This window comes from Pyrgilauda ruficollis, unplaced genomic scaffold (genome assembly GCF_017590135.1).
Source record: "Pyrgilauda ruficollis isolate IOZ18807 unplaced genomic scaffold, ASM1759013v1 scaffold62, whole genome shotgun sequence".
In the NCBI taxonomy this organism is placed as follows: Eukaryota; Metazoa; Chordata; class Aves; order Passeriformes; family Passeridae; genus Pyrgilauda; species Pyrgilauda ruficollis.
In genome coordinates, this window is record NW_024527933.1 from 3,471,372 (window position 1) to 3,487,560 (window position 16,189).

The 16,189-nt window shown below is 49.5% G+C and overlaps 1 protein-coding gene across 7 annotated transcripts in view; it reads left to right on the forward strand.

Annotated features, from left to right (window-relative positions):
• The window catches only part of MVB12B (multivesicular body subunit 12B), a 56,699-nt gene that overhangs the window by 29,684 nt on the left and 10,826 nt on the right, over positions 1–16,189 (forward strand). For all 7 annotated transcript variants that reach the window (XM_041483857.1, XM_041483860.1, XM_041483853.1 and 4 more), the window contains one exon: positions 15,395–15,450. In XM_041483857.1, coding sequence (XP_041339791.1) covers positions 15,395–15,450 — 56 coding nt within the window. The remainder of the gene's footprint in view (positions 1–15,394; positions 15,451–16,189) is intronic.

Genomic DNA, 16,189 nt, shown 5'->3' on the forward strand with positions numbered 1-16,189 from the left:
CTTTCCTGGGAGAAGGGACCTGTAAATTATATGCTAATAATAAGCTTTAACCCTTTCAGGAACCAAGAGATGTAGGAGTGTAAATATTCTGCAGGCCTCACTTAATTGGATGGGCTCTAACACCACGGCAGCACTCTGAAGTTACCAAGCAGTGGGTTCCAGCCCTTGCTGCCAGTGATATGTGTATTCTGCTGAACAAGGTTGTCTTTTTTCCCCCCTGAAATTTCCCTGTAGCCATCTTCAGCACTGTATTACAGATAGATGTGTTTTGGGGCAGCAGCAGACAAATTTGTGTAATTTGACTCCAGAACAATCTCAGCCCGTCTCTTGGCCTGTTCTCTGATTAGGATAGAAATTGTTGTGTATTGTGTGGAGTCCGTCAGTCTGTACAACCCCATCAGAATGTGTGCATAAAGCAGGTAAAGCCTCTTTACACCAGTTTTGTGCAGGAAACAATTGTATGAACTTCCAGATCCTGCTGCAGCTGGCTGTATAGCCAGAAACCCAACTTCAGTCATATGAACCTTTCCAAGGATATTTATTCTGGCATAAATTTGGAGATAACAATATAATAAGTTCCCCTTGGGTAGGACCGAGGTTCATCTTTTGAACACTTAAACTGTGCTGGGAAAGCAGTAGAACAAAAGCAGAACATACTTTGATATATGTTTTTTGGTAGTATTTTCAAATAACATTGCCAGCTGTCAGCCCCAAACAGTCAAAATATTTGTGCAAGTACCTTAAGAAATGGTGTTAGCTGGACGTACTAATATGTCATCCATAAGTCTGGGCATCCACGCTCACGTCATGTTAATCCTTAGAAATAAAACAGGATCCAGAAGCGCAGCGTCTCTCACCACCCAGAGCATTCTCAGCTCAGTTCAAGACCTTGCTGAGCTGCAGGTGAAGGTTTTCATTCCCTTTAAGAGGAGAAAAGCCACGTCCTCTGGGTTGGAGCTTAGATGTCAGATCCCAAAAAACATAAGACACTTTATGTTCGGATAAAGGAGCGCCCGCGCTGTGACCCAGACCGCAGCACCTGCTGTTTGTTTGGCTGAGGAGCCATGGGTTCCCAGCAGTCACTTGATGCTGAAATGCCTTTGCATGTATTTCCTACCTTAAAGGTACTGTTTTGTGGTCTTTAAACAGTTTATTGCTAGATCTCAAGTTACTTGTGTGAAGTATTTTCCTGTGAGAAGCTGGGCTGAGCAGGGAAGGGAAGCGCGGCCGGTGCCAGCGCAGCGGTGTGTGCCAGCGTGCCATGAAGGAGGAGGTTTCCCTCTGCAGCTCTTACAGGTGCCAGTTTCTGCACAGCTCTGCCTTGTTTATTTTGGAGTCACACACCAGTATTTATTACCTTAGGGAGGCAAATATTTACTTAAATGAGCATTTATTACATTTATATAGAAATAGTTTTTTATGATATTTAAATATTTATCGCCCTCTTTAAGACACTTTCTGTGAAAGGTCAGAGCAAACTGTGGTCTGAGAGCTTGGAGAGGGAAACGTGTGAGCAGAGGCTGCAGTCCAGGTTCCTGCTGCTGGGTCGCACAGGTGAGCGTTCCCAGCAGGAAGCCCAGGGCTGTGGGGAGGGGGCAGAGGGTCTCAGCCTGGGGCAGCCCGGCCAGGGCGAGCTGGGCCGGGCTGGGTCTGCAGGAGGCTGGGCTGCTCCTGCACGCACTGCAGCACGATTGCCGTTCACACAGGTTTCTAATCCAGCTCTCTGGGGGCAGCAGAGAGTGGAAACTGATGTTAATGGTCTGGAAAAATATCAAAGCCAGTGGATTCCTGGAAAGGAAACCGAGGTGCCTTTCCGTGCTGCGAGCTGGGGCTCCCGGCGGGGGCAGGTGTCCTCTCCCTGGGCATTTGCCTCACACACTGCTCCTGAGACAGAGTTTGCTTCCTGATTCCTCCTGGTCAGCTTGGAAATGCCTTGGGCTGTCTACTCACCCCTCCACCTCATTTTTTTTCTTTTTTACTTGGATAGTGACAAAAGAAGTCTCTTTCTGAGGTCATTCTAAATTCAGATGTTATATTTCACTGCCTGTATGTCAGCTTCCTTGTTGCAAAATGCCAGGTTATCTGGCCACATGTGCCACTTCCTTAGTTGTCTGTTTCCTTTTAAAAGACGCAGTAGCTCTTTTCTGTGTATAGGAGGACAGGTGTTTTAATCAGAGGTTAATAATTTATTTCTACAAACTATTGTTTTGCTTCATTATTTTTGTAGATAATTAAATTATGCACTTGTCACAGTGCATTTGCTTCACTAAAACAGGTAATTTTGAAAAAAAAAGGGAGATTCTATTCTTTGGATCAGTGCACAAGGATTGCTTTTATCTTCATCTTCTAGTTCCTGGTGGTTCTGCAATTGCCTCTAATGTTCAAGGCTTTTGAGACCCCAGTCTTGGAAGGGGAGGTCCTGTGCTGCATCTTACTGTCGGTCCCCATCCCTTCACTTTCGCTCTTTGTGCTTTTTAAGAGTAGAAGCGTAGCTAAATATATATTTTGTGACACTGAATTTTAATCAGGATGGTCCAAAAGCCAGACAAGTTGTGACACAAGCTTTATTCTGCATTGAAACCTCTTTCCTGAAGCTGAGATTAAAGTCAGCCTGTTCTTTACCCTACTGCAATTTCCAGTCTTTGGACTAAGAGACCTGGATAATCTTCCAGCTATGAAAGACTCCATTAATATCCAGCAGTTCAGGGAGGCTGGAGTCTCATGTAAAATGCTGCAGCTGCATATTTCAGAAAGGGAAGTGTGTCACTTAATACTATACTTAATGACATTCTGAAAGCATGTTTCTTAGGAAACTCTGCCATCCGTGGTGTACAGACCCTTTTGGGGTGCTGTGTCAGCGTGCCCCACGTTACCCAGCCTGTGCTGGGCAGCAGCCCCAGATGGGGAGGATGGAGCCGTGCGTTCTCACCCAGGTGACGTTTTTAAGACAGACAGTTTTATAATGAAACTACTGTTGCCCAAAGTGCCATTTGATGTTTTCCTCTGCCGCTGTCACGCGCTGGTGGGGAGGTGGAGGCCCTGGCTGGCTCTCCCTGCCCTCTGCTCGGGCATGTGGGCTTCACCCTGTTCCTCAGCTCACACATCCCCTTCCCAGGAGGCTGCTGGCTCTCTGCTGAGAGGATTATCTGGCTGTGACCCTGGATCCATAAATTATGCATGAGCAGGTGTACCGGGCGCAGGCTGGCGGCACATCTGCAGCGAGGTGATGGAGGGAAGGGTGATGGTCCCTTTGAGGTGACGTGGATCCCAGGACAGGGCTGCCCTCACCCTGTGTGCCCCACAGCAGCACTGGGTGAAGGCTGATGGAGGGAAGGGTGATCCCTTTGAGGTGACATAGATCCTGGGACAGGGCTGCCCTCACCCCACAGCAGCACTGGGTGAAGGCTGATGGAGGGAAGGGTGATGATCCCTTTGAGGTGATGTAGATCCCAGAGCAGGGCTGCCCTCACCCTGTGTGCCCCACAGCAGCACTGGGTGAAGGCTGATGGAGGGAAGGATGATCCCTTTGGGCTGATCTGGATCCCAAGACAGGGCTGCCCTCACCCCACAGCAGCACTGGGTGAAGGCTGATGGAGGGAAGGGTGATGATCCCTCTGAGCTGGTGTGGATCCTGGGACAGGGCTGCCCTCACCCCACAGCAGCACTGGTGAGGGTCAGTGGCTGATGGAGGGAAGGGTGATGGTCCCTTTGAGGTGACGTGGATCCCAGGGCAGGGCTGCCCTCACCCTGTGTGCCCCACAGCAGCACTGGTGAGGGTCAGTGGCTGATGGAGGGAAGGGTGATCCCTTTGAGGTGATGTGGATCCCGGGACAGGGCTGCCCTCACCCCACAGCAGCACTGGGTGAAGGCTGATGGAGGGAAGGGTGATGATCCCTCTGAGCTGGTGTGGATCCTGGGACAGGGCTGCCCTCACCCCACAGCAGCACTGGTGAGGGTCAGTGGCTGATGGAGGGAAGGGTGATGGTCCCTTTGAGGTGACGTGGATCCCAGGACAGGGCTGCCCTCACCCTGTGTGCCCCACAGCAGCACTGGTGAGGGTCAGTGGCTGATGGAGGGAAGGGTGATGGTCCCTTTGAGGTGACGTGGATCCCAGGACAGGGCTGCCCTCACCCTGTGTGCCCCACAGCAGCACTGGTGAGGGTCAGTGGCTGATGGAGGGAAGGGTGATCCCTTTGAGGTGACATAGATCCTGGGACAGGGCTGCCCTCACCCCACAGCAGCACTGGTGAGGGTCAGTGGCTGATGGAGGGAAGGGTGATGGTCCCTTTGAGGTGACGTGGATCCCAGGGCAGGGCTGCCCTCACCCTGTGTGCCCCACAGCAGCACTGGTGAGGGTCAGTGGCTGATGGAGGGAAGGGTGATCCCTTTGAGGTGATGTGGATCCCGGGACAGGGCTGCCCTCACCCCACAGCAGCACTGGTGAGGGTCAGTGGCTGATGGAGGAGGATGGCCTCGTGGGACTGGCACCGTTCCCACGGAGCACAACCTTGGGGTGGCCTGCACTGTGTTTGTTTTGCTTTGCCGAGTGCCAGAGTTTAATTTTTTTTAAACAGGGAGCCTCTCAGAGGTTTGGATATTTAAACAGTTATTAACCGAATGACAATTAACAGATTGCAGAGACAGATTTTCTTTTCAAAACCTCCAAAATTGAGTACAGTTTGCAAAACTATCACAGCATAGTAATGACAATGAATTTTGATTTCCCGGAACTGATATTAGACTCCTTATTAAACTATGTGCATCTGCTTTTAATTTACTCCAAATAATTGGAAAATGCAATGAAGCTTTCCAATTAAAGCTTGGCTTTATGCTGTTTAATAATACCCCCCATAATATTATAGCTTATGAAGTGACAGGTGAGTTGGTGTATGAATAAAACATAAAGGCAGCAATAAGGGACAGAAAACCAGAGACAGTTGTTGGGGATTTTAAATGCTGGATGTAATTTGCATATATTAATCTCTTCTTTTCAGCCTTATCAGGCGTTCTTCAGTATTTGAAGTTAAAATAGCATTGACAGGCAGGAGTACACTTAGTTTTTTCAAGGATTTATTACTTGTATAATTTCTGATCTTTAATAAGCAGATATGACTGATCCTCATAGTTCTATAGAAATCAGTTAATTGTTCCAGATGGCGTGTACTGATTATGCAAAATTACTTTTCACACCATTTTTTTTTTTTTTGATGGAGTTTGGAGTAAAATTAAATTTTTTATAGCCTTCTTATCATGCTGTTTTACAGTGGGTTTTGCACAGAAGTTGAATTTAATCTACTATATTACATTGACCAGCAGAGTTATTCTAATGTAGCATTCTGTGATTTGACAAAGAATAATAGAACACGTTGCTCATTGTGCATTTCTGTGCTGCTAATAAAAAGGAGTTGCAGTGCAGCAAACCAGGCTGTTATTTATGAAGAATGCTTAATTCGCACGGTTAAAAATGCAAAATTGTTACAATGAGATGTTTGCTCTTTTGGATAGAAGGCTTGGGCAGAATAAATGCAAATAGTCTTGTTGCTACAGATTCCACCCAATAAAGCAGGAGTCTGTAAATGCCTGGTGTGGCTGGGAGGGATGGGCTGGGAGGAGCAGCCACGCAGGCGGCGTGTTCCAGCTCCGAGCAGGAGATGTCACTGGTGTTTTCCCTGATTATCACCACCCGCATATCTCAATGGCATCATTTCATAATTGAGAACATTTGTAAAGGTTGTTGGGCTTCGTTTATCTAATGAAAAGCTGCATATACAAAATAAACCACACGTAAAACCCTCTTGCTAATAGGTTGGTTGCAGTTTGTTTTGGCAGTGACTCAGGTGTCTGGGGGCAGCGTCCCATGGCCGTGCCTGGCTGCCCAGGGCCTGGGTGGGTGCCTGTGCCATGGGCACTGCTGCACGTCTGTCCACAGCTCCTCTCGGGCCATGGGTAATTTTGGAAGGTCCCAGCCCTCACCAGGCCACGGGCAGCCCAGGGCAAGGGTCCTGCTGAGCCCCGGGCTGGGACCCGCCCGGGGGGCTGCACTGCTCCAGCCTCAGCCTCTGCGGGGGCCAGGCCCAGGGCATCCTTCTGATCCCTGAAAAGCACAACAGCAAATGTTTAAAAAATGACCTTATGGTAATGGATAAGTGGGGGCACCATAAACGGACTGTTAGAAGAGTGCATATTTTTAACTCAGTAGAAAAAAAGACAAGTAATTAACTCGGCTGTTAGAAATCTCAGAATTTCTCCCATCTCCTCTTGAACTAGAAAATTGTTTTGTGTATACTTTTATATGTACATATAGATATGAATATACAGTATATATGGAGACAACTAATGGCATAAATCAGGAATTATTAGAAAATATTTGTTCTAATGAAGTAATAATTTGGTGGTAATGTATTTCATCAGTGTAGCTTAAGGCTAAATTAAGTGGACATACTTTATATGGATTCTCTAATTTTAATCTTCAAAATGCTATCTAATGTCTCATTAAGACTTTCATATAATGTATCTTAAGTACAGTCATTAAATATAGTTTAGGGAGATGTATGTTCAGATATTGCTTAAAGATGTTTTAATAGGCCCATTTACTCTGATGATATTAATGAGCTCTTAACACATATTAAGCTTCTAAAACTAGTGGTGTCTCCTTGCAGTGAGCAAATCAACATAGGAATTGTGGAGGAATTGGATGTTACAACAAAGTCAGTTTTCCAGGGACTCTCCAGGGCCTGGCTCCATCCCTTTAGCTGTGTCAGCACGGGGCGGTGTCGCTGCTCCTGGGGCGGTGTCACTGCTCCTGGGCCAGTGTCCCTGCTCCTGGGGAGGTGTCCCTGCTCCTGGAGAGGTGTCCCTGCTCCTCCTGGGGCGGTGTCCCTGCTCCTCCTGGGCCAGTGTCCCTGCTCCTGGGCCAGTGTCCCTGCTCCTCCTGGGCCAGTGTCCCTGCTCCTGGGGCGGTGTCCCTGCTCCTGGGGCGGTGTCCCCACCCTGCTGTGTGCCTCGAGTGCGTGGGTGCCTTTGCTGGGTGTCATTGCATGAGTGCCATTGCGTGGGTGCCATTGCGTGGGTGCCATTGTGTGCGTGCCATCGCATGGTGCCATTGCGTGGGTGCCATTTAGTGGGTGCCTTTGCTGGGTGCCATTGCATGGGTGGCTTTGTTGGGTGTGTTTGCTGGGTGCCATTGCATGGGTGCCATTGCGTGGGTGCCATTGAGTGGGTGCCATTGAGTGGGTGCCTTTGCTGGGTGCCATTGCATGGGTGGCTTTGCTGGGTGCCATTGCGTGGGTGCCATTGTGTGCGTGCCATCGCATGGTGCCATTGCGTGGGTGCCATTTAGTGGGTGCCTTTGCTGGGTGCCATTGCGTGGGTGCCTTTGCGTGGGTGCCTTTGCTGGGTGCCATTGCGTGGGTGCCATTGCGTGGGTGCCTTTGCGTGGGTGCCTTTGCTGGGTGCCATTGCGTGGGTGCCTTTGCGTGGGTGCCTTTGCTGGGTGCCACTGCGTGGGTGCCGTTGCGTGGGTGCCACTGCGTGGGTGGCTGCTGCATCGTCACATCCGCGTTCAGAGCTGCGCGTTGGGAGCTGGCCAGGCCCGTCTCGGGGGCTGTGACATGTTGCTCACATTTAGCTGCGTATCTGTTAAAATAAACAAATCAGATGGGTTAGGGGAAGAGCCAAATATGGGCCTGTGTTTAGATAAATTCTGCTTTTTGATCATCTAAAGTGAAGATGCAAGAGTTGTAATTAAGATAATAAAAACTGTTCATTCTCTGTTGTCACTTCAATTCCAACTCAGAAAGTTATTGCAAAGAAAATTCTCTGGTTTCATCGCTCAGCTTTTCTTAACAAATCCTTCTGAGTTCAGAGACTTTTATAATTACTAAATTGGTTTGTTAGAGGGAGATAATAGCAAATTTTTTCTTTTCATAATTGGACATTTCTTCCCTGTAGGCTAATGCAGGCGCAGCACTCACATACACAATGAGCTGTGCTTTTGAAAAACCATAACTGGCTAATAAGTGCCGTGGTGTCATCGGAGAGTAATGGTGTGCTGATTAGCATAATTAATGACAAATGGTGGTGCAGAGTGGGTGGAATGGTTTAGCAGATGATGAATGCGCCGCGCCAAGGCCGGGCCGTGCCGCGGCAGGCTGGCAGCGCTGCCACTCGCAGCTGCCGCCGGCGCCTGCCACGCCGGGGCTCGGTGGCACCAGCCACGCGCTGGCACGGCTCCCGGCGCTGCCCGGCCCGGCTGGGTGGCACCGTGTGCCCTGCTGGGGCCGGGCAGGGGCCCTGCAGTGCCAGCCCCCCGGAAGGGAGCCGGGCACCTCGGGCACTCCTCATCCTCCGAGGGCTGGGGGCCACGCCAGGCACCGGCCGTGCTACAGGATGGGCGCATTAATCTGTGATTTGATTAATCAGGGCTAATTTACATCCGCAAATGAGACTGAGAAAAATGGGGTTACCTTTGCACCTTTAAGGAGAAGGAGGGATTATTTCTAGGTTGTCTCTTTTTTAAGTGATAAGCAACTCTTTTACCAATAAGGATGAAAATACTTAATTTGCATTAGCAAAAGAAGCTAATTATTATATAGTTAATTAGCATCTGGAAATGAGGATTATCTTAATTACAAAGCACAGTTTCCTTAATAGCTACAAAACTGTAAGTTTGATGTGTGTGGAGATTGGTGACTATTATTATGTAATTACTGATCATATTAATGGTGCAGTGTATTTAGATATCATTTGCATATGCAAATGAAATTTACCTGATAGAAATATGTGGCTCCAGTAATGTTTCTGAGCACTTAAGAATTAAATCCCATTAGAAGATGTGGATCCCGCGTGGCGCAGTGGATCTCCTCCTGCAGAGGGCTTTTGGCTGGGCAGGGCGGTGGCTCTGTGCCTGGCTGTTGGCAGGAGGGGGCACCTCCCCTGGCCCCCAGCCCCAGCACCAGGGACCTTCCCTTCCCTGCAGCCGCACAGTGCTGCGTGCCCGTGCCATGCCCTGCAGCACTGAAGGCCTCAGCTCTGGGCGTGTGTCGAGGCTCTTCTGGCTGGGTGAACGCTCCATGGGATGGTGGGAGCGTGTTCTGGGCGTCACTGAGCTCCAGGGCAGAGGATGGCTGTCCCCACATCCTTCCTAGCCATGCTCGGGATTTCTTTCCGCTAACTTGCAGGCGTGCTTGCAGAATGGAGAGCACAGTGCTGTCAGGGCAGCTGATCCAGCTTCTTTCTCCTGCTTTAATTGGAAACACAAAGCTGCTGTGTGTTAAAAATAACTTGAGTCTCTTAGACCAGAACCCCGTAAAGAGAGGACCGTGCACCTTTGCCTCCCCTGGGAGTCCTGTGGGACAGATGTTGGTCACTCAGTGCACCGCTGGAGGGTGTGGGGTGCTGCTGGGCAGGATCACAGCATCATTGCAAGTGTGAGCATCTGCCCCTAGCAGTGACCTGGCTGCTGTCCAGAGGGTCCGGGGAGCCTGGGACTGTCACAGCAGCAACAAATCCCACCTCACACCATAGGTGGCTCAGCTGAGGAAAAAGCTTCCGGGGCCAGACGCTGTAACAATATGCAGCCTGTGGATTTAATACCCCTGCCCCTACCCTGCAGCACTGGAAGCCGTGTGGATGTTTCTCTCATCAAGCAGCAGGAATTTACAGCTGCTGGCCGGGGAACACTGCGGCCATTGTGGGGCTGCCCGAGATGCTTTTTGCAACTGCTGCTGCAGCCTGCGCTGCCCGGCCGCCGTGGCAGACAGACATTACACGTTTAATGACTTCCAAGGAGTCTGTCACTGCAGCCAGAGCTGAAGGGAATGGAAAAGCATCTGGGTTTCTGCTCAGCACACAGCCGTGAGCGGATGCTGGAGGAGTACCTGCCTTTGCCTTTCCTTTCCCTTCCCTTTGCCTTTCCCTTTGCCTTTGCCTTTGCCTTTCCTTTCCTTTTCCTTTCCTTTGCCTTTCCTTTGCCTTTGCCTTTCCTTTGCCTTTCCCTTTCCTTTTCCTTTCCTTTGCCTTTTCCTTTGCCTTTCCTTTCCTTTTCCTTTTCCTTTGCCTTTGCCTTTCCCTTTCCTTTGCCTTTTCCTTTCCTTTCCCTTCCCTTTGCCTTTCCCTTTCCTTTCCTTTCCCTTCCCTTTGCCTCCCCATCACTAAGCAGGCCCTGTCCCAGCTCTGCCTCAGCCCCATGCGAGTGCCCTGGTTTGTATCTGCTCTGCTCTAATTAATTAAGGGTTGTGGCTTGGAAACAGCACATGCTAAGGTGTGATCTTTGAAGTTTAGTGTGGTGCAGAGACTTCAAAGGGGACATTTTATTAAAAAATAATAAAATCAAGAGCTCCTAAACACTTGCAATTTGAAGAGCTTGTTTGAAGTCTCTCCATGTTCTCTGGTGCTGATGGAGTCACAGTGCTGAGGTGCTCCTCAGGCGTCACCATGCAGTACTTAACCTTCACTTTATTTAAAAAAGAAAATAATCAAATCCAGGGGTACTTTTTCAAGTGTTTTCGTGGCTTGATCTTAGCAGTAAAGAACTAATTGTGCCATGTCATGAGCTATGCAGGAAACGGAGAAAATCAAGGCTGACAATCAAATTAGCAAAAATGAAAATTTAGTCCAGGTCTGGTTTTTTAATCAGTCATTTCAAGAGGAACAGGAAAGCTGTAAACCTTTCCCAAGGCAGAGGTTCCTTCCCCAGCCCAGGAGGCCCCTGCTGTCCCACTCACTGTGCCAGGCATTGGGTGTTTTGGTGCTGCTGCCACCCTGCTGCCTGGCACTGGGCTGGGCATTCCCAGCTGGCTGTGCCCCACGACAGCCCTGGGGACAGCTCCTGCTGCCCAGCAGCCACAGGACCTGCAGTGCAGCTGCCCCCAGAGCCACATCAAGTGTTCTGGGGCTTTCATGGGCTTGGGCTCATGCCTCGGGCAAGCAGAGCTGAGCCCTGGCTGAGCCTTTGCCCCTGCCTGCACCTCTGTGCTTCTTTGTACGACACAAAGAAGTTGTGTGTGTGTTTGGGTTGGTGTCTGCAGCTGGGGAGCACAGCTGGAGTTCCCTGTTGCAGCTGGCTTGGCAGGAGCTGTCAGGAAAGGCTGCTTCTGGGTTTTGGCCCCGAGGTTTTGCCATCAGTGATTTGGTGTGATTCCATATGGGCCCTTGGTGCACTGTAGCACAAAGAGCACACATTTACTGTTCAGGTTGCTGTTTAAATCTCTGTGTATAGAAATACAGGAATAGGAGGCTTAGCATCACGGAGAGCTGGTTTGGTTTGAAAAACTCACACCCTTCTCTGGATGTGTTGCAAACTGTTTCATTTCTTCATGCTTCTGCATGGCTCCCTGCACCGAGGGCACAGCGTGCCTGGTTTCTGCAGGTGTCCTGCACTGTCTTCCTTGCAGGGCTGCAGAGCTCAGGGCTGCAGAGCTCACACCAGGACGTGTGTGGGAGCAGAGGGCATGGCTGGGAGCCAGAGCTGTGAGCCTGGCAGGAGCTGCAGAGGGCACCAAGGGCGGGTGGCCTGGCTCCAGCCTGGCCAGGCTGGCACCACGCTGTGCCCCCAGCTCCCCGTGGCTGCCCAGCCCCCAGGAAGCAGCATGTCCTGTCTGCTGCAGAGAGCAGCCCCTGGTCCTGGCCAGGCTGGGCTCAGACTGCTCGTGGCTGTGCTGCCCTGCTTCAGTGGAATGGCCTTCAGAGCTCCCCTGGGCTGGGAGCCCGCTGGCCTCCGTGGCTCTTGTGGTGGGCAGCACCAGACAGGGGCTCCCCTCCAGGGCTGCTGTGCCAGAGCTCTGTGCCAGCCCCCCATTCTCAATCTGCTTTCAGATTCCTCTGGTGCCATTTAGCTGGAAATCAAGTTTTCTCTAAGCAGGGAAGCTCTGCTGGTTTTATGGTGTTGCTGTAGGCTGGTTTATGAGATACTCTTCTTGGTAAAGGATAAACACACTGTTAGCATTCAGGTCTGGGGAAAATAGGAACAGTTCTGCAGCATTAGAGAAAGCCCTTTCTAAAATCTAAGGTCATTTAAATTTTAAAGGTGGTAGTAGTGCACTCAATGTTGGGTTTTTTGTTGGTTTGGATTAACAGTTCTTCATTTTCAGTCATGCAGGAAAACATTTCACAAGGGATTTATTTATTTATTTAAATATTTTTAATATCAGAAATTGAAAATTCTAGTGTTAAAGGCTATGCAAAAACAGCAATAAAGAAATCCAAAGCTATAAAAGCTTATGGTGAGAATTTAATGCAGAAACAGCTGTTATTTCCTTGGGAGTTGAGGTGTATAAACTCTTCCGTGGCTGTGTATCCCCCCAATCGTGGTGTGAGGAATTAGCACTCACTGCCAGGCTCTGAGGCAGCGATTCATCTGTACCCAGGAGTTAAATATGACAATGTTAGCATTTTTCATTTCCCTGACGTTACCATTAATAAAGCAATGATCCAAAAGAAGCTTTGCTGAGTCTGTTCTTTATGCTTCCATCACTCACAACTAGATAATTTCACACAGGATCGTTTTTAAATTAAATGACGATAAAAGCGCTCTGCTGTCCTGTGCTCACTAGTTCATAGAAGTCTATCAAGTCATTAATGTGTCATGACAAACTGTGAGTTGGATACAAGAGTAATTAATTATTTGCATAAATAACAGGTTGAACTTCGTGCTTTCAGCCACAATGACACACGCGTCACAGCGTGGACATCCTGGAACCTCTGGCAGAGGTCACGGGAGGGTGAAGGCTGAACTGGCACACGGGTGATCCCACTCCCACACGGACAGCAGCTTGGAAGCTCCTGTGTTTCCAAGTTCTTCACTGATGGTTGCTTCAAGAGAGCATCTGATCTTTGGAGCGTTAGCGAACAATTATACAGATTTTCATAATCACCATTAATCACCACATATTTTTCAAGATAATTACAGCAACTATTATTTAGATTTCTCTTTTATGTGCGCTTTGTAGAAAAGAACAAGTGCTTATTACGCTGGGTAGTGTAGAGAACTACCGTCTGAAGTTCTTTGTCATCCAGAAACTCATTATGTTAGCTGATGCTGCCTGTGAAAGTTCGTCAGCATGTTTAAATTAGGGTAGCATTGGCAGGTCTGATTATTTAAATCTGGTAGCTTGGCTAAAAATATAGTTATTCAAGAAAGATGAATTACTAATTTGACAACTGAGATTTAGTTGGAGTCTGCAGCACAGAAGGCAGCATCTCTCGAGTGCTTAGAGAAGGGTGACAATACTTTCACAGATTAAAGAGAGGATTTCTAAGCGAGCTAGCAAGTTGAATTCCAGAGCATGCTTTGGTGTCCTCCCCACTAGAGCCTGAGAGCAAGTCTTGGTAAATTACAGTGAAGAAGCAGCCACCAGGTGGAAGCTGGCTGTGTGTTCTGGTGGTCCTGCACCGATGAAGGGACATCACCCTGTGGGGGGCACAGAAGGGTCTGCCCCAGAGCATCTGCTTTGTTCAGGGCATTGCTCAGCCGGGGAGCAGTCCACTACACCTCAGCGAGGCACCCATCCCCTTCCTGCTGTCAGGGGTGCATGGAACACTGTCCTCTGGGGCAGGGCTTTGCGAGGTTGGTTTTGGCTGCTGGCTCCTTTCAACTCCTTTAACTAATTAGTGCCTGAGTTAATTAGCTGTGACCCTCAGGAATGAGCTGATCCTGGGAGGCAGCAAACAGCCATTGGAAACAGTTTTTCTTCTGAAATCCAGCTTTATTTTGTTCCATTTTGAGGGAGAAGAGCACACCCTTGAAGTCCTCATGAACATGAAAAAGCCCATCGTGGGCAGCAGCAGCAGTGGGTGTCTCATCCTTTGAGCAGGGGACCCCACAGGTGAGGTGGGGGGCACAGAAGGGTCTGCCCCAGAGCATCTGCTTTGTTCAGGGCATTGCTCAGCCGGGGAGCAGATGCAAGGGGGGAGTGCTGCTCCCCGTGCACCTTGTCCTGGGGGTCCCCCCTCCTGCCTGCAGCCCCAAAGGGCTCCTGGAGCCCGGCTGTGCCACGGGGTGAAGGGCTGGGGGTCACTGCCCGCCTGGTGCTGGGGCAGGCAGTGGCCGTGGCCGCCCAGGGCTTCGTTTCTGTAAAGTTTCCAGAACTGGCGGTATTTAAACCCCCGTGACACCGGTGCCTGGCTGAGAAAGGAGACGCTGAATGAGCACCTTGTGTTCTGCTCTCTGCCTTTAATGCATTTTAGCAGCAGGCTGGTGATGGGCCTGACACGGCAGCTCGGCGCACGCTCCCGCGCTCGGGGAGTGCAGCGTTAATAACACACTTCCATGCATCGTGCCATTTTTAAGCATGATCGTTATGATAAAGGGCATATACTTAATTACAGGCCTGCTTAATTACAGCTCTGTTGAAGCTCGTTTGTTTAGGAGAGTGCTAATTGCGCCGTGGAGCCCTTGGCTCACCCTGCTTTTATCTGCTGCTTTGCTGTGCTGCGCTGAGCCCCGGGTGGGCTGGAGCGCGCGGCCGGCGGCTCGGGGGCTCTGGGCACGCACACACTCCCTAGCTCAGCCTTTAGATTACTTTACAAAGGCTGGCGTGTGGCTGATCAAAGAGGGTTTCTGTCGGATAACAAGTGCAGATGGTCTTTCAGGTTTAAAACTTCCTGGATTTGGTGATGCTGCTTTTCATCTGTTTCCTTTTGTTTTCCTTTGGGCTGTGGCTGCCACGCAGCACCTTTGATAACAAAATTACTCCCGTGGAGGGGGGTTTTATATTGAAAATAGACAAAGCAAGTGTAAAAGGCTGAGTATTTTTAAATGACCCTTGTTAATCACTAACATGGTAACTCAGTGGTGCTGTAGAAGTTAGAAACAGCAGACAGAGGAGCACTGGGTTTGTGGGTGCAGTGCTTTGAGGCAAACAGTGCTTTGAGTACCATTAAGGTTATGCTACAGAAAAAGCTGGGCCATGTGACATGAGGCTGTGCCATGTGGTGTCATGTCCTCATGTCTGTCTCCATATTCCACTGGTTTACATCCTCCAGATGTGGTTTGCAAGTGTTTGAGCCACTCCTCACTGTGGAGTTTACACTCGCAACCGCCAGGCCAGGTTTGGTGAGGAGGTGGTAAATAGAAGTGTGTCCTTCCAGTTCCAAATACTGTCCTGCTTTGCCAGCTGCAGCAAATTGGAAAATGCAAAATTGAGGCCATGAAATAATATGTGGATAGAGCAAGGAGAATTTGTTGGATTCCTGGCTTGGTAGGGACTGACCCAGCTATGTCTTAAATGGAAAGAAACCACTGGCAGTTTAGAGGGAGAAAAAGGCTGGCAGTAACGTTTGGGAGCAATCAGTCATGTGTCAGTGCTGTGAATACTTGATCTGTCACTGGGAATGTGTGAAGTTGCATGTCAGAAGGCAGCTGGAAACGTCACATGTGATGTCTTGTCCCTTTCAGCAATGGATGGAGTGCCTTTTATGATTTCGGAGAAGTTTGCCTGCGCTCCTGAAGGGGTGAGTTTGTTGTTCTCCAGTGTCTGAAATCCATCGTTTCATGGGCAGCGATCACAGAACATCAAGACAAATTACCTGCTTCTGGGAGCTATTCTGTTGTGGGGCCAAGTACTACATATCCAGTGCTTGAGATGGGCTGAGGTTGCATGTCACAATAGCTGCCCGTTAGATGGGAAAGGCTTTTGCCAGATTGCTTCTAAAACTGAATTGTCCTGGGATTTCAGGGTTTATTACCATCAAAAATAGGAATGGCAATGGGACTCCCAGGTGCTGAAAGCATTTCTAATTTCTTAGCATAGATTGTAAGGAAAGCTGCAGAGGTGGAGCTCTCCTGCATTTACCTGCTGTGAGGATGGCACAGTGCCAACAGCTTTACTGCTTCCTGTTGTCACTCCAGAAGTTCAGGGCAGTGGTAATGGCACAGTGCACTCCAGTGCCATCAGCTGCCACCGGGGTCCTGCCTGGCTGCGGGCGAGCTGCAGAGGGCACCGGGTGGTGCCTGCTCTCAGCGGGCACTGCCACCAGCACAGGCAGGGCACGTCTGCTTCACCAGACAGAAACACTGCTGCTGGTTCAGAATGACCTCTGGGTGCCACTGGACCAGTGCTTGTTAAGGTTGATGATCCAGAGCTCAAAGATTCAGCATCCCACTAGCAGTTCCCGAATCCATCCGATCCTAAAGCGGCATCTTTTTAAAAATCAATTTACAGGAAGCTGTTAAGGCAAACACTGGGCCATC